The 18,705-nt window shown below is 47.8% G+C and overlaps 1 protein-coding gene across 1 annotated transcript; it reads right to left on the bottom strand.

Annotated features, from left to right (window-relative positions):
• Positions 1-11,111: 11,111 nt before the first annotated feature.
• Positions 11,112-16,552, bottom strand: CRYGS (crystallin gamma S; the record flags this gene model as incomplete). The annotated part of the gene is made up of 3 exons (XM_080919423.1): positions 11,112-11,384; positions 11,911-12,153; positions 16,532-16,552. The coding sequence occupies 3 exons, from the start codon at positions 16,550-16,552 to the stop codon at positions 11,112-11,114; spliced, it is 537 nt and encodes a 178-aa protein (XP_080775549.1).
• Between the last annotated feature and the right edge of the window lie 2,153 nt (positions 16,553-18,705).

The following is an 18,705-nucleotide window of genomic DNA, read 5'->3' as shown; positions in this document are numbered from 1 at the left end:
AAATCTGGAGGTTCTGGTTATCACTTCCCTTCCTGGGGCCAACATTTGCTTGTTTTCCACGGACTCACTCAAAATTTGTGCCTGGGACTCAGGTTCCCCCTTAGACCCCCCCCCCCCACCCGTTTGTTGATGTCTTCCTTGCAGAAGAAGTGCAAAGATACAGAGAAACTGGGAGGATGGGGGTGTCTTTCTGTCTCCCCAAGATGACCAGGTTCTCTACTCCAAGCCTTCTTAAGGAGTTTAGGTCCACAGAAAGCTTGGTCCATCAAGACTGGCAGCTTACAGCGACGGCACAGAACAGGTACAAGATGGGTGTCCACGTTACGGTCATCTCCTCATCAGAGAGATGGCAGAGCTCTTGACTTCCAAAAAGAGATGGATGGATGGCTGTGACTCTGGACACACAAGGCAGACGTGATGGTGACGTGACTTGGGACGTGGAAGAAAGACGTGGAACCGGAACTCCTGAGGGGACACTTGAGGGGTGACATGGATCCCAGGCAGTAAGGTAGGTAGGGTACTCACCACAGGAAACGAGGAGATTTGGTGTGGTCCTTAAGAACAGTGTTAGCTTTCTCACCTCAGAATTGTGTGACCCAGGGACTCCAGATACCAGATTCTCAGTGGCCATCAAAACCAGCCTGGGACCACGCATGCTGGCGACTTTTATGTTAACTTGACACAAACTAGAGTCATTTTTACAGTGACAACTTTGAGAAAGTGTCCCTATCAGGTTGGCCTGTGGGGGAAACTGTGATACATTTTTTTTTAAATGGGTGATTGATGTGCAATGGCTCAGCTCACTGTAGGAGGTGCTACATCTAGGCAGGTGTCCCTAGGTGCTATAAGAAAGTAGGCTGAGCAAGCTGTGTGGAACAAGCCCATAAGCAACGTTGCCCCGTGGTCTCTGCTTTGGTTCCTGCCCTGGCATCCCTTAGTGATGGAGTGTGAACTGAGAATGGCAAGATGAAATAGACTTTTCCACCCAAATTGCTTCCAGTCGTGGTGTTTTATCACAGAAACAGAAACGACCCCCCACCCCTGTGTCTCACACCGCTGACGACCGAAAGTGTAGACATATGGGGGTAAGAACAGCAATGCCGGCTTCAGGAAGAAAAAAAAAAAAAAAAAAAAAAAAACGAAGGAACGGCACAAGACCAGTGTCAGGAGATGGGCTCCTGAGAGAGTTTCCACGAGGGGGTCTTGTAGAGTGTTTTTAAAACTTTTAAAATTATATTTATTTGTGCGTGCATGAGTGGAGGTCAGGAGACAACCTGCAGGAATTGGTTATAGTTTCCACTATGTGAATTCTGGAGATCAAACTCATGTAATCAGGCTTGGTGACAGGTGCCTTTGCTAAGCCACCTTACAAGACTTTTCGTTGGCTTGGGCAGACTGAAGTAATTTCTAAGAGGTTAGTCAGTTTCCTGAACATATCTTTGGTAGAGTTAATCAAACTGTCCGTGACTCTGCATGATCTTCTGGCCCAACCAGGGAGATGGTCACATGCTGTACACCACCTGAGGGTTGAAGTGTCCTCTGTCCAGCTCTAATCCTGCTTTGGGATTGCTGACATTGGCCCTCTGCTGGCCACTAGCTAGCCAGTGACTGACTGCAGGCATTGCTGGTCTCTGGCCTCAGACAATGCCTCCCTGTATGTTAAACTGCGTTCATTGTTCCTCACATTTGCATGGCTAAGTTGTAGTTTTTTAGAGAGACCTTTCCCCTTCCTACCTCTAAAGCCAACCCCTAACACAACTGCCTTGAAAAATTACCCACAGTTCCCTGAGTGCAGGCTATTGGAGGAGGGGGTGAGGGGGTGAGGGTGCTCGGTGAGACGCGTCCCTGGGCTGGTTACTGTGAGGGTGTCCCATTTCGTGCTTTCGGAAGCCCTCTTCTCTGTGGACACGCTGTGAACTGTGGTGCTGGTGCAGTGTCATACACTGTGATGGCCAATGAAACTCCATTTTGTGCTAGACATCATTTGGGGACTTAATAGACATTTGTCTCTGACTCAAGTTCCTGGAAGATAAGGCCCAGCCACCCTGACTCCTTGACTTCCACTCAGAAATGTACAGCCATCTGTTCTCATGATATGTCAAACCACTGATTTTTGGCTTCTGTAACCTACTTGTGCAGACGTTCAAGGACTATTTTGAAGTCAGCTTGACCATCTAATCTTGGCAGAAAAGAACAGCCCTTGTGGTTTTTTACTTTAAAAACCCATCTGTCACTCAACTCAGGGTGAATGTCTCTGATTTGGGTCAGAGACTGTGGCCCTGTTAGCAGCTTTAATAAATTTGGTTAGTTATAACCTGGATCAAGCCTGGGGTCTTTTCCTGGTGGTCTTGAACTCCACAACATCATGAAGCATGGGTGTTATGGCTCTGAGAGTTGTGATTCTTTTCTGCACACATATGAACCCCAAAGATCAGAAGGCTTTACTAAGATGACACACTGGGTGTTTAAGAAAGAGAGCTTGAGGCAGATACATTAGAGCTGGCTGAGATCTTACATCCAAAGCTACCATAGATGCCCAAGTCAGGAAAGTGGGGGACAGAGGACGGCTTTGTGACATCCTTTCTGGATGGAGTGGGGTGTGGGAGAAAAGGGCCAAGACAGCATGACGTCCATGTGTTAATGGTAGGAGGAAAGAGAGGTGGGAAGAGGGAAAAGCAGGAGGGGAGAGGAAGAGGAGGGTCCAGCCCTGTTACACAGGGTGGGGAGAAGGAGAAGAAAGGAGAGGAAAAAGAGAAGAGAGGGGTGAGGGGAGAGGAGAATTGAGGAGAGAAGAGAAAGAAGGAGGGAGGGAAGATAGAAGAAAGGGGAGGGGGGAGGAGAGGAAAAAAGAGAGAAAAGAGGGGAAGGAGGGGTAGAAGGGAGGGAAAGGGAGAGGAGAGGGGGAGGAGAGGGAAGGAAAGAGAGGAGAAAAGAGAAGAGGGGAGGGGAGAGAAGAGAGAGGACGGAAGGAGAGAGAAGAGAGAGGAGGAAAGAGGAAAGACGGGGAGAGGAGAGAGGAGGGGAGGGGAGGGAGAGGGGAAGGGTGGAAGGGGGAAGGGAGGGAAGGGGAAGGGAGGGGAGGGGGAGGGAGGGGAGGGAAAAGGAGGGAAGGGAGGGGAGGAGAGCCTCTGGAGTCATAGAGCTGTCCAGGGAGAATGGACTATGAAGAGAACCAAGAACAAAATGTCATTGAACTGTGATGCCTTCGGGAGAGGAATGAAGAGGAAGCAGAGGAAACCAGCACTGCCCTCCATCTTTCCTCCTCCGAGGAGACCCAGCCATGTGACGGGTGGGGGGGGGTAGGGAGGGCAGGAAGGAGTTGACTGGGGACACAGACGCACACATTGTTTTCTCCTGCCCTGACAGCTGTCATCAGTCAGGGGACCAGATGGAGAGATGAGGTAAGACTCTCCCAGTGTAGAAACTGCACCCTATTGGTGATGCAGGTACCGCTTGATACAGAATTATTCTTCAGAGCCAGTAGAGGACCATTAGTACTGATGGAGTGATTTGCTCATGGAAAGAAGCTTGGGTTCCCTCCCCAGTCACAGCCAGGGTAAGCCTCTTTATAATCACAGACCCAAGTAAAGAGTAAGCGTGGAAGCCCATCCATCAAATGTCTGAACATATTTGCACGCCGTAAATTAAGTTACTTTCACTGCCAGCCTGGGTTCCCAGCTGATGTCCCATCCTCTCCACTTCCAGGGTCATCTCACACTTAGAGCTTTCTCTCTCTTTCTCTCTTTCTCCCTCTCCCTCTCTTCCTCCCCCTTCTCCTCCCTCTCCTTCTCTCCTTCCCCCTCCCCCTCTCACTCTCCGTCTCTCTCTCCCTCCCTCTCTCCTTCCCTCTCTCAGATTTCCTGGGACAAGATAGGGAGGCTGGATCTAGGCTAGGGCTTCCAGCTGCTGCTCTCTGAATCCAGGTCAGGGATACAGCTAACAAGGTCTTTATAAAAAGGCAAGCAGGTACGGGTGTGCCAGCTCACCACCTGAGGATCTCCAGGCAGGTCTCAGCACATCACTCTAAAAGAAGGAAGGGAAAACAGTTATTTTGTGGAATTAGACTGGCTAGACACACGGTTCCGGAGACTTAAAAAGCACTATAAACAGAAGCAGTGTGTCTGGAAACAGCCCCATTTCCTTCACCCTCGGATTATTGAAAATAAAAAGTAGAGAAGATAGTTGCTAAGTAATAAAAAAGAACAACTGATCTGTGCTATACACACTGATGTATCCCCAAACATTCTTTGTGTGGAACCACACACTGACCAATCCTACTCGGGACCTTGAGCGAAGGTAAGCCAAGAGAAAGGCAGTGGCTTCAGCCCAAGAGGGGTAGGTCTTCAAGCAGAGACACACAAGACATCAGAGGAATTTATTTGGGGGATAACAATGTTCAGTCCTGGTTTTGGTGGTGTGTACCCAACTGTGTATTTGTAAAGAGTCATCATACCAAAAGCTTTAAAAATCGGGAAGAATGTCCCAGGGAATTTACCCTCCCAAGCCATGGGTCCGAACTTCCTCAGTTCTGAGGCTATGCCCGTGACTTTCTCCCTGACCCTACTCTCCCACATTCACTAGCCCTGGGCTGTTCCTGCACTCGCTGCCTGCGTGGGGGGGGGGGGCGCGGAATACCCCACCCCGATGTTTCTCTGGCATATTTTGAGTTTGGCTGTTCAGCAATTCCGTACATCTCTGTAGATCCGAGAACAGTTCTGAGAGCCATCTTTTTAAACAAAGAAATCAGTACCTCTTCCTCTGTGCTAGTAACCAGACAGCTGTTTCTGACGCCTCCCTCACTGCCTACGAGAACCTTTGAACAGGAAGGAAGAGGATGAGGTGGATCTGAAGCTGGAGCAGATTCCAGCATGTACCTGCCGCCTTGGGAACTCATGTGGCTGAGGCAACACGTACCCGGCACATGCTCCCTAACTCCCCCACCCCATCCCTATAAGCCAAATACTTTTGTGCCTTCAGCATGGTTTGAAAGGTCAGTCCTGTTCCTACACCTGTCTCCAGTAAATGTACTTCATAGCTACATTATCAAATCTTCAGAGGGAAAGGGTACATTTAAAATTATGCCAAATCCTCTTCCCTCGGTTTACTTAGTTTAGCATTGAAGGGATGCCTGGGGTGGGGGTGTGGGTGGGGATGGGGGTTGGAGGGTGGGGGTGTGGGTTGGGGTGGGGTGCTCTCAGGCCATGGCTCTTGTTGGTAAAGGACTCCTTGTAAGCAAAGGACTCTTCTTTCCAGGACCTAAGGACAGTGTGAGAAGGTAACAGATGGACATCTTGTTTGACAAGTCTGAGGGGACGACAAGGATCCCCTCAGCATCCGGGAACTGCTCTCTCGATGTCACAGCTCCCAGACAATGCGAGTTTTAGGAAACACTGAGATTCAGTTCAAACTCTGCGTTGCCTTTTGAAGCAGGCACATAGGTGCCCGTTTCAGAGCGAACGTTTTCTCCTGCTTTTCTTGTTTTCCAACTTTGAGATTTCTCGTTATAGATATTTTTGTTTTTCTGAAAAGAGGATACACCGGAAAGCCAGGCTATCAATCCCCCTCTTTTGTTGGGCAGATCTGCGGTGTCTCTTTGCTATGGAGGAATAGTTAGAGCAGTCTTCTCTAGTGGAGGGTAGAGCACACAGTACACCTAACCATGTGTGAGCAAACCGGGTTGTCTGTCCAGTCTCTTCTATGTCCCTCCAAGGCCAACACGCTAACCCCCTTTGTGCCACCTACACCTCAAGGACCATGGACTAAAGCACACTTATGCTTACAGGACTACCTCACGTGCAGAGAAAGGTTTGCTGCGGACACCGGTTACATCAAAGGGCTCTTCCTGACTGGGGGCCTAGGAACACTGAAGTCACCCCTACAGGCACATAGCGTTTCTGTGACTCAGTCTATGTTGCTGCAAGTAGCAAGTGGAGCGACCTTCCCCTTCACATAATCACAGGGAGAGTCAATGTCCTCATGTCAAGAGGGTCACTGAGACAGTGTGGGTGAAGCTGTTGCCAGGAGACACCATGGGCAAGGCCATGTGATGCCTTCACAACTGCCAGAGTGCCCGGCCTTTAGAAGAGTCTTTGGAAGTGACTCTGGTTCATAATCTTCTCACAAGCAGCTCTTTTGTTTTTCTTTTTGCCCACGATTTCGTGATCACGGGAACATAGTGTGAAGATATATCTTTCTGTACTTAGCCCTGGGTCCTGCAGTACCAGCCTAGCCAGGGCCAAGGGGCTTAAACAGTGACTCTGGGCAAAGCAGCCAGTGTGTATTCAGAAACCCTTGTGGTCAGCATTACCACCAGGACCCGCCATTGTTCTGGCCCCATGGTTCAATGCGCAGGCTGATGTGGCCTTTCAGTGAACAAAGAGGGACAAATCTCTGCCTGCTGTGTACTTTACTGTGCAAATGCTGGCGGGATTTCCCCAGAAAGCTATTCACTCCACAGTCACCCAACTGTGTGCTCACAGCTGCTGACTCCCAAAGGGAGCCACAGGTACTGGAGAAATAGGATTAACGTTGAAAGATCTGAGATGGTGTCAAAGGGAGCTTCTGGTCCTAGCTGGGGTGGGGGTGTGGGGGAATGAGGGAGATTAACTTTCTATTTCTGTGCAAGTGGCCACCCCCATCAGGTGGCTGAAGTACTTCAAACTCTCCTCCAATCCCCTGGCTCCTCCTTCTCACCAGCTCCACCCCTTCCCAACTCCTCTCCTCCCACCTACTCTCCAGAAAGGATCTGAAAAAGTCATCAGTTTCATTGTTTCAGGTTCCAGGGTAGCTGCCTTTATTCATATGGCCCTTCAGAGTTACAGGCACAGCTAATACTGACGCGGCTGCTTGTGTTGTGTTGAATATGAGGATAATGTGGAGGTTTGTAAAGCTCTGACCTGTGGGAATTCTATAGGCAACCATGTTGGCTTTGGAAACTGCCAGAACCAGAGCCAGGGACAAGACTAACAGGACAGGCAGGAGGCGGCCAGACTCCTGTGACAGCTAGATGTGACTTTTCTCAAGGTTAGGGGATGGGTTAGATGATTCCAACAGATTTCTTCCAACTATGAAGCATCTGCTAAAATTACAGACATGGACTGTGGAGGTGGCTTGGTAGGTAAAGGGCTTGTTGTGCAGGCACGAGGGCTGGAGTTTGGGACCCCAGAACCCACCTAAAAGCCAGGGGGTTGGGCAGCGCTACCTGCAATTCTGGCACTCCAGAGACAGGGAGTGTCTAAGTCAAGCTGACTAGCTAGATGCATGGTAAGCAAAAGACCCTGTGTGTGTATGCATATATACGTGTGTGTGTGTGTGTGTGTGTGTGTGTATGTGTGTGTGTGTATGTGTGTGTGTGTGTGTGTGTGTGTGTGTGTGTGTGTATGTGTGTGTGTGTGTGTGTGTGTGTATGTGTGTGTGTGTGTGTGTGTGTGTGTGTATGTGTGTGTGTGTGTATGTGTGTGTGTGTGTATGTGTGTGTGTGTGTGTGTGTGTGTATGTGTGTGTGTGTGTGTGTGTGTGTGTGTGTGAGTGTTTGAAAGGGAATTAAGGAGGATACTTAACCATAATCTAGAACCTCCAGAAGCATGCACATACATGTATATGTGCACCCCATATATGAACACACATTTGTACATGCACCCACATCATGTACACGTCATACGCATATTTCTGAAAAAACTATGGGATAAAATGGAAACGTGTAAAGCTGGCTCACCACATAAAAGACAATGAAGTTAATCCAGACAAGCAATGGCTACTTAGTAGTAGAAAATAGCGTGACTGTGGGACCCCTGCCGCCCAGTGGCTTCTTACTACTTCAGTCTGTATTTGCAAACTCTAAGCCCCAGACACTTTGTGATCCACAAGCCACTGATCACAGCGGCTTTGAGACTTGAGGATGTGATCAGTGAGGAGCCATGATCGGTGACCCCCGGGGAGTGGAGAGAGCCCTATGACCCCCGGGGGAGTGGAGAGAGCCCTATGACCCCCGGGGAGTGGAGAGAGCCCTATGACCCCCGGGGAGTGGAGAGAGCCCTATGACCCCCGGGGAGTGGAGAGAGCCCTATGACCCCCGGGGGAGTGGAGAGAGCCCTATGACCCCCGGGGGAGTGGAGAGAGCCCTATGACCCCCGGGGGAGTGGAGAGAGCCCTATGACCCCCGGGGGAGTGGAGAGAGCCCTATGACCCCCGGGGAGTGGAGAGAGCCCTATGCCTTTCTGCCTCAGATCTCATACATTGTTCCAGACCCACCGAATGCCACAGTCTTTGTATTCCTGCTTCCCGTTGATTGTTTCACTGTAAAGAAATGTGCCCAGGGACGGCAGCAGTTTATTGTCTAATGTCCCAAGCACTCAAAGGCAGGGACAGAGAAGGCAGGTGCTAGATAACCAACCATCTGGCCCCTGGAGGTGAGTTCCATGTTACTGAGTCAACAACATACACGGTGTCTTAAAACACAGGCACACAGAAGTGGTTTCGTGTCGCCCATTGATGAGACCACTGCCCCTGGAGGCTCACAGGAACTGGATCATACAGCTTTTCTCAGCAATTTGGCATTTGCTGACCAGAGTTTGTGGTGTCTTTACAGCTGCTGAAGTCAAGGCTAACACCCATTACATGTCTTTATATGTTGTCCGATTCGACTGCCCACAGAACAGGTGCTGTTCTCCTACAGGAGTTATCCATGTTAGATTTTGTGACTCTGAACTAATGGGACTCCACTCCCAGAGATGGACGGGACTCTAACTTTTGTGCCAGACTGCCTGTCCTTAGCAAACTGTGGATGATCCTGTAGAAGATCATCATTAAGAGGCATCATTATGTCTTGTGGGTGGAGACCTAGATGGGTAAGAGATAAGGCTGAAAATTGAAAGCTGGAGCGGCAGATGCTGGCTCTGTGTAAGGGGGAGATTGTAGCGTTCAATTCTCTCTGACTGCCAACATTGGAAACTAGTGGTCCACAGCCCGTCCGTGGGAGACACACATGCTTCCAATTCTTTCTTAAATTTTCTTTGTAGAGCCTGTACCCTCATTGCCAAAGCCTACAGTGTCCCCTGTGCTTTTGGCCTCACATAATTTGTTATGATTTGCCATACTCTGATGTAGGTCAGTCGAATATAGCAAATGCAATTAAGGATGACGTCACAGTATCAGACACATGGTCATTTCTTCACGCCCCACACAGAACTTAGGTCACGTTTATATTTATGTGACATTATTTGGTGTTATTAATACTGCTCTATGTTTAATCTGACTGCTCTACTCTGTAGGCTTGGTGTAGGAGCCTTGTTGAGGAAGTGGACTCCATATTCCGGAAATACTCAGTCTTGTCTCAGAAGAATGCTTGGGATAGGAAAAGGCTAACACAGTTTTAGATAGCGTGGCCTTTGTTTTCCTGAGATGCTGTTTCAGAGGAAGCATTAAAGATGGGAGAAGTAAACTCAGGATAACCACTTCATTGTTGGCGAGGGGTTGACAGCAGCCCTTGTCTCTAACAGCCGAGAGAACGATCCCTACCCAAAGGCCTGGGACTTCGGGATAGAGGACAGATTGTTTTTTGACCTTTAGTATCGAGTGCTTGTAAAATTCCTTTTAAGCAGAGTTAAGAGGTACACCCGTGGCTTGGACAGTAACCACTGCCTCTCAGAATCTGGGCATTAACTGACAGGCCTGTTGTTTTATGTTTCAGTGGCCGTCGTTTGCTTCCCCCAGACTGTGTGTAGCCACCATGACAGCACTCTCTTGCATGGCTGCTGTGAGAGAGGAGGCCACTGCCGACTGTCACCACAGTCCCAGTTTCCCCAGCGGAACAAGACTGGCAAGATCTCCGAGGTCATTTCCAGAGACTGCACTTCTAAAAACCATGTCAGTCACCTTGGGTATTGACTAACGTCTTCAGTGTTCTTTCTGCCCCAATGTGTCCAGTGAACACTTGGTTTGGTTGGGGCTCTGGTATGGGAGATAAGGTGAGTTAGCTTCTTGGCAGAGTGGTAAAGCCCAGAACTGACAATGCCATCAACTCTGAGGCCAGGGCCTGTGCAGCTCCTTTCTCCTCCGTGCCGCTCCCTTACAACAACTCAAATTTCTCCAAGTCCTCACTGACTACATGGGAAAAGGAGTTACAGGTGTGTAGTATGCACTGGGCACTCAGTGTCCTCACATGTCATTATGGGGAAAGCCCTAGAAGATATGAGCTTCGCCATCTCTTTTAGTGACAGGTGCTTTGAGCATTTCCCTGAGTTCTCAAATACCCTCTAGCACGCTACGGATGGATGCTGTGTCTGCACCAGGACTACGCGAGGCCGTGGGTTACTCAGAGCCTCAAGGCTCTGTTCAACTTCCTTCCAAATACCGGTAGAGTAGGAACAACTTGCAGTGAAAATCCAAAACCTCCGGATCTTAAATGAGGGGCATTAGGCAGAGGGCAGCTCAGCTACTGGAAAATAACAGCCCTGGCTTTATCGCTTGTTGTCAGTAAGTATCCTCTTTCTGGAAAGATACTCCAGTGAGAGCCTTCACCCCCACTTTTTACATGTTAGGGTCCTTCACCCCCTCACGCTGCACACAGATCTCCAGCTATTGAGTTGAATGGATGAGCTGAAAATTAAACAGTGGCTTCAGAAACATCAATGTCCCCAACAGAATTCAGCTTCTATTGGCCACATGGTGACTGTGGTCCATTTTAAAAAAATTTTTTTTTTTAAGTCTCAGTTTTCTCAATTGTAATGTGTAGACAGACTGTTACTCTTCTAGGGTGGGGTGAGAAGAAACAGATTATTAGTGTATGCTCTCCGTAAAGGGCAGCTCTGACTTTTGTTTGTGTTGAGTTAATGCAAACCGCAAACAGAAAGGGCCCCTATGTGAAAGTGGGATTTCCTGACCTTCAACTCAGTCTTACTTCAATGCACCTTCTTATCTGAAAGATGAACTGCTCCCTGTAATTGCCCACTGTGGAGGGAGCTCAATTGCTGGTCACTAAAAGCAATTAAGAGAAGGCACACCAGTCAGCGATGGGATGCATTCCAATGCTTTTATTTACGTGGCCTATTTGGACCACAAGCCAGCCAGCAGAGTTCAGCCCTCAGGGAGATCTCTGCATCCCACGCAGACCGTCACTCCACAATGCGGCGGAATGACTGGACAGCGGGGGATGCTGCACCCCAATCGATGGGCTTCCGGTACTCCTTCTTGTCCAGAAGGTACTGTCTGCCATGGTAGCTGGGCAGCTCATAGAAAATCCAGGTGCCTTCTAGCACCTTACAGGAGTGGATCTCTCGCAAGTGAAATTGCTCCATGATGGAGGGGCAGTCTTCCGTGGTTTCGTACATCTGGCCGTTGAAGTCACCCTTTTCAAAGATCTGGATCTTATACTGGCCTCCACTGGACTGAGAGCAACAAGACCAACAAACAGAAATGAGCAGCCATTGCTAGAGAGATCGTTAGTACTTCGGGAACTCAGAGAACGGCTTGGCGCACAGTCTCTCATCCTAAACAGAGGGTCACCAGAGCTCCTGTCCCCACCATGTTTCTATAAACATATACGAGGTAGGGAGAGTCTGAGAATATAATAATCAGTATTTAGTCTGCACTTAATCTCAGCCACAAGGCTGAGAAGTAATGCTGTTTAGTGTATCGATGAAGTAAACTAAGATTCGTATTCCATTCAACAGAGAAGAGCTAGGAAGATGTAGGAGAGGGTATGTGGGGAGAGGGGTTTCGATGGAGAGATGGGCCAACAGTTAAGTGCTTGCTGCTCTACCAACAGACCTAGTTCAGTTCCCAAAACCTTCATCAGGGGATTCACATCAGATCCACCTGTTAACTCTTGCTCTAGAGGACCCAGCACCCTTTTCTGGTCTCTGAGGGGACAAAAGTCGGCATGCAAACGTGTGCTGGAGCTCCCAGACTCACCAGATGAACAGCCCTGCAAGAGCCCAGGCGGTCATTGAGGCCCATCCAACGCTGGTACTCGGGGTACTCGCCCTGGGGTAAGATGTACATGTGGCCCGCGAAGTTGGGCCTTTCGTACACAGCCCAGGTGCCTCCTTCTACTCTAATGGAGTTGCAGCGACTCAGGTAGGAGCGGAAGTCTGCGCAGTCGCAGCCGCAGTCATAGCGGCGGCCTTGAAAATTTCTGTCTTCGTAGAAACTAATCTGCAGCACAGAGCAGTTAGAGCTGAGGATCTGGGCAGCTTTGCGCACAGATAAAAGTCACAAGCACAGTGTCACGGTGAAGAAAAACACTCCGCTCTGCTTTAATCTCACTTTTGGCCCCTGACAATCTTGTCAACAATTGGGATGGGGAGCGTTCTTACAATGGAGCAGAATAAAGAGTGTCCAGTAGTCTCCGCCAAGAGGCACTTTCAAGTTCCCATTGCCCTCAATTTACCACAGTATATTATACATGTCCGTCTAGGCGTCTGACCCTCTCAGCAGACTCCCTTTAGATTCTCCCAAGGGTAAAGACCAAACCCCCCTAACCTATAGATCGCCTGGACCCAGCAACAGCTGACAAGATGGCTACATCATGGATGAGCACAGGGCATAAGTACAGACGAAAGCATGTCTTGCGTGAAGAGGGACAAAGGTAGTCTTGCCTTCAAAGTCTTACCAGTTTCTACCGGGTATCTCGCGGCACTGGGAACAAGTTGCCAAGGCGAGCCAGACATAAGCCCGTGATCTGGAACTGCCCCTGCTCAGTCGGCCCCGCTACCTTAGGTAAGTCATTCCTGGAGACTTCACCTCCTCACTGGTCCAAAGTCACGACCCAAATACACTCACCGTATGTGTACAGTGGGGATACAAACCTGAGCTCAGCGTGTTTTCTGGTTGAAATGGGGCACACTAATAGGAATTCTGGGTGGGGTCTCATAAATCATTTCTGAATATCACTGTGAAGTAAAAAATAGATTTCCCCGTCCCGCTTCCCACCCCGCCTTGTCGCTCTGTAAAACCCCAATCAGAAACATCGCAGTTATAAGGCAAGGAAGCAGTGGCGTTATGCTGCCACCTTGTGGCTGATTCGATTTATTGACTTGGCAGACAAGCGTCATCATAAAGGGGGAGAAGCAGGTAGATTTTTTTTTTTTTTTTTTTTTTTGGTAAGAGTAGCAGGGCGAGTAGTTTTCCAGAAACAAAGAAAAGGGGGCAAGCTCGTTCAGATGCATAAAATACTCGAGGCACACAGCCCACCATAGGGACTGGGGACTAGTGAGTGTGTGGGGTTCCCTCTGTCTGTAAAGGCCAAGAGCAAGAGGATAACGCAGGAAGCCACAGTGGGAGAGCATTCTGAAGGGACCCAGGTGTAGGTGACTCATTAGATGGAGAAAATGGACAGATTCCCAAAGGGCACAAGATCCTTTCTCTTTAGTCCTGGGCTTTCCCGCAGGTGACACAACCATAGTCGTTCCATTTTGCCTTAATCTTTCCTGTTCCCTTCCCATCCCTATTTTCTCCTCTGTTTCCTGTTCCCAAAAAAAAAAAAAAAAAAACCAATCAAAACAACACACACACACACACACACACCACATTATTTCATTTTCTCTCTTCAATCTTGTTTTTCTGCTCCCTCCCGCTCTCATTTTAGCAGAGTGGAGTTAGAGGTATGTGATACCTGTTTAAAAATAAATGAGAGGGGAAAAACTTCCAGCACAGTGTAAGCTTCCTGCTGTAAAACAAGGTAAAAGGATCTTTCTGCAGAGGGTGGGCTGACGGTTAAGTGGTAGTCAGTGTACAGTTTAACTCAAAGTTGCCGATGAAGAAGGGGCTTTTACCAGGCTGGAGGAGCTACAGGCAACTAAATGGTTGCTGGGGGAATAAAAGAGTCGTATTTCTGGGTGGAGAAGACACTGGTTTTCAATCTTCCGAATGCTCTGAACGTTTACCGTTCCTCATGTTGTGGTGACCTTCAACCATAAAATTATCTTGTTGCTACTTCGTATCTGTAATTTTGCTACTGTTATGACTCGTAAGACAAATAAATGAGATGCAAGATATCTGCAGGAGGACACACACACACACACACACACACACACTCACACACACATGCACTCACACACTTGCACTCACACACACACACTCACACACACACATGCACTCACACACAACACACACACAACACACACCCACCCACCCACCCACACACACACACACACTCACACACACTTTTAGCATACCCTACACAAAACTAGAAAGGGGCTTGCTGGGAGTGGAAGAGGAATGGGAAATGAACACGACCAAAGTACTTTATATACATGTGCAAAACTGTGAGACACATTTTAAAAACCGTTTAAAATACATCTGGCTCAGTCTGTATGTTAAGTGTTTCCAGGGCTGTTTGGTAACCGACTGGCACGCTCTTCCCTGGGGCAGACTGTTTCTTCCACCTTCAGCGTTCCTTCATTGCCTGTAATTGTTTAGGGTTGAGGTCTTGTGAGCTCTCACCTTTTCTCCTTAACATTTCTATTACGGTTGTCCATCGTCATTTAGGCGGCCAACGATAAAAATTTTAAGCAGCAAGCTGGTTTTGTTCTTATGGACAGAGATGACTTCCAAAGGCCACTACCTCTTCAAGGACAGCTATAAGCCCGAGTACCGTGCAGGTCTCTTGCTTCTCATGCTGACTCAACAGTCTGCAGGACCCCACCCTCAAGAGACTGATTGTGAGTGATGGAAAACCAGTAACTTCTCTAAGAACGGGCAGGTTTCTATAGGACTTCATCTGTATGCTGAATTTGCTTTGGAGCCGTGACTGACTGAAAATGATTTTGTGGGAGCTATAGGAAAGGTATGTGCTTTAATTCATCCATCCCAGCATTTATGCCTTATCTGCACATTACACCAGTGTCTGAGTTGTGAAATATTCATAGGACCACCATGTTGTCCACCCTCCCGCATGGAACCAAGTGTGCACTCGTTTTTAATGGAGTTATTTCTGGCCTCCAGCTCATACTCTGTTCAGTGGATGAAGCTGCTCTGGAGGCACAGTTCCTACTTGTAGAGGAAATGTGAAAGCCACCCCTCCTGTAGCCATTCATGCTACAGCCAGTGGAGAGACTTTGCTCTTCTCACATAAAACTTGGAAGAGAAAAAAAAAGTGCTGGTTTTCCTAGAAACTACTACAAAATTCCTGTCACATTTATTTTTTTCAAAAATAGCCTACCAACCCAAGCAGAAAGAAAACTATTTCGATTTTCCCAGTGGCTAATGAATACATGCTTAACAAACCCTGTTGCTCTTGCTGAGCCTGCGGTGCCTTGGATTAACCCGGTGACAACAAAGGAAGGGCAGGGAGAAAGAACAGGAATTCATTTACACGGATGTCTATGCAACAGCCTTCCCACAAGGCTTTCCAGACTGTTCACCAGGACTTTGTCACTGATGCACATCAAAACACTGGACATCTGTCTGTCTGCTCTGTTAACTGAGAAACTCGGACACTCAACCACAGAACCTTAGGCTAACAGCCACCTCCTGACACCAAGACTGGAAAACAAACATTATCGCCTTCATAACTTCCTGCTCAGTCTAATGGTGAGGAAACCATAAAATGAATCTAGAGGGAGTTTCCACAACACACCTGGCTTGAGCTTTGAGGAGCGTTCATGTCTCAGAAAGGACAAAAGCCAGAGATGCTGCTGTACAGGGTCAGGGAGAGGGGAAGACCGGGAGCAAAGACAAATAATTAACTGGCTGCATGTGCCATGTGACTGTAACATGCTCTATCATACACATTTCTGGGGTAGCTGGGGAGAGGAAGTATGGTCTGGATGTCAGGGATCTGTTTATTCAAGGAGGGAAAATCTTCATCTTTAGGAGATACATGTTAAAATATCTCTGTCATCAATGCAATGAAGTTAGTTATTTTTCAAGTGATACAGAGATAAAATATAACCAGGTGTTACCAACTGGATTCACTGTGCATTTCTCTTCAGTCTCTCAAGCTTAGTAAGTCTAAATGCTTTCAAAGCAAAGAGTTGGAGGGGCCCGGTGTGGGGGATCAGGGGCACAGTGACTCTGCCCTTCAGTTACCGACCCCTACAGAAGCAAACCACCTGAGCAATCCCTTCCCACAAACAGTTGAGTCAAATGTTGGTGAGGATTCTGCCTGGAAACAAGAAACACTTGAATGAAGAAAAACTGTAAGATCTAGTTCACTGGACTGGGCTACCGACCGGCCTTTTGGAACAGTAATGCTGGAGGCTAAATTACAGGTAACAGAATGCCGACTACTGTTTTCTCCTGCAGTCTCCGCCACGTCCTATTCCCGTGAGATTTACATCTCCAGTTGCCGGAAGGCAGCCTTCGTGATGGTTCATATGGTACCTAGCACAGCACCCATTGCTAATGGCAAATCTTTCACATTGTGTTAGGTGATTCTGTTAGGCTAAAAATCAAGCCCTTCTCCATGTCCTGTCCCTGTCCCTCAAGCACTAGCTTAGTCACCTCAGGGCAAAGAAGCAAAAGCTCTGCTTTGACTGTGCTACTGGATGAGAAGCCTATTGGCTAAAAGGTCTGTGTGTGGGCTGCTTACCTTGGCTCCAGGTTTAGACATTGTAAGTGCAGAGGTTGACTCCCGCACTACTGAGAGAGATCCAGGGCAGCTCGGGGGCTCCAGGCACAGGGACATTTATACGGGATGGTTTCAAATCAAACATCTGCTTAGTCATGAGAATTGGATCCAAAATTTGAGTCAGTCATTTAGAGTCTATTGATGGTTACTAGCAAAACAATTGGGATTATGAAATAAAAGAAAGCTCCGTGGCCCTTTTAATGCTCACCCAACCCTGCTGCATTGTCAACTTTGCTGAATCAAGGCACCAAAAACCCAGCCAAAAGTTTTTAAAACTTCAAAACAACTTTTTCTCTGTGCAGTTTGTTTTCACAGCCAACAGCCTCTTGGACATTCCTAACATCTTTTCATCCTTCAACAAAGAGCCTGCAGAAGCCAGAGACCAACCTCTACTTCTGGGTAAGCAAACCCACTAAGAACTAAGGGTCATGGATGCTCATTTTAGAGGTTTGGGAGTCCCCGAAAGTCCACAAAAAATTTTTTTAAAATATGGATTATGTTAGATATATCAATGTTTGGCTGGGATTTTATTACTGCCATAAAACTAGGTAAGAAAATGTCTGTTTGGGCAAATGCCTGCTAATGTTTAGGGGTAAGATACTGTCTGCAACTTATTTTCCAGCTTTAAGGGCAATGACAGAGAGCCGAAGGCTGAGTATGGTGAATGGTAACATCTAGACACTCTCTCAGAGCATACAGGAGTCCAGTGGCCTAGCCTTTCCTTCCTCCCTCCTGCCTTCCCCCTTTTTAAAAGAGTCTTAATCTGTTTTGTATTTCTGGCTGGCCTGAAATCTGCTGTGCAGTTGAGACCAAGTTGACTTCAAGGTCATGGAATGTAGATTGTCCTGAAGCTGTTTGTATTTTAATGTTAATTCCACTTCCCCAAGAAGGGCTGCCCAGTCATGTACTCAAGAGGTGACGTCGTCTGAATCTTCCCATTTTAATTAGTAAAATAAGGGAAAGCCAGTGACTGGGCAGGGCGAGGTCTCAGAGGTCGGAGGATGGAGGAAAGGTTGTGGCAACATGGAGGTTTCCAAGGGCCAGCTAGACCCAGGTGGGATTGATTGGCATTAAATAGCTATGAACATTAAGGATTTTATAGCTCTAAAATCTCATACAGAAGGGCAGTTTGTATCTTTGTGTATTTGATGCAATCTTGTTGTGTAGAGGGTTTGTAAATTGAGAGTTGAATATATAAACCTGTATGAAAAGCTATCGGGCTATAGAGTTATTTATGGGATTTTGGGGTAGAGAAACACCCCAGGACAGAGGCAGAGAACTGGTGGTAGAAAACTGCCAGGGAAGGGAGTTGTACGGACAAGTTGGGCTGTGGTGGTGGCTTGGACTGGGCTCCAGAGGTGCACAAGGCTCTGTATCAGGGTTGGGCCTGAGGAGTGAGACCTCAGAGCTGATAAAGAGATAAATCATATTTATTTTTAAATATTTACTGCGACAATGGAATTACAGGCTTGCCTCACCAAGGTCAACTCACCTTTCCTTGAAAATGCCATTCAATTAGTGTGACTCACAAGAGGAGTGTCATGTATACAGGGACAGAAAGCTGCCCCTAGACTCTAGAACTTTCTGAGGCAGCTCTCTCTGCTCGCTACGCTGGGATTTACTCATCTCTAACTTAGGGAACGAGATGAAGACATCATACAAACTCTGAGAAACACTACGTCAACTCTTCCTCTTTTAACTTTCCCAGCCAAGTGCAGTCCAATTTTCCACCAACAAATCTCCATCTATAAATGTAACACCCACAAGAGTGTTCAGCTCAGGAAAGGCAAACCTGGGGTCTGGGGAGGCTCAGCAGTTAGCAGCGCGTCTGCTTTTGTAGAGGCCTGGACTTCAGGCCCCAGTGCAGCTCACAGCTACAGTGCACACGAACGCGTGCACGCATGCTCACACACTCTCACACATGCTCACACCCACACTAGGAGCGGGTGCTGTGAGGATAACTACTAGTTAATAACCAGTGGAGTGACTGGACTCATCTCTCACACTCGTCTTATAGAACAGAGCTTCCCAGCCACAGAAAACCAACCCTGGCACAGTACCAGATAACAACAGCTTTTATTAAATCTAAAACATCTTTTTAACAAAAGGAGAAAAATTACTTCCTAGAGTTTATT

The sequence above is a fragment of the Micromys minutus genome (assembly GCF_963924665.1).
Source record: "Micromys minutus genome assembly, chromosome: 7".
Lineage (NCBI taxonomy): Eukaryota > Metazoa > Chordata > Mammalia > Rodentia > Muridae > Micromys > Micromys minutus.
This window is presented reverse-complemented; position numbering and strand designations above follow the sequence as displayed.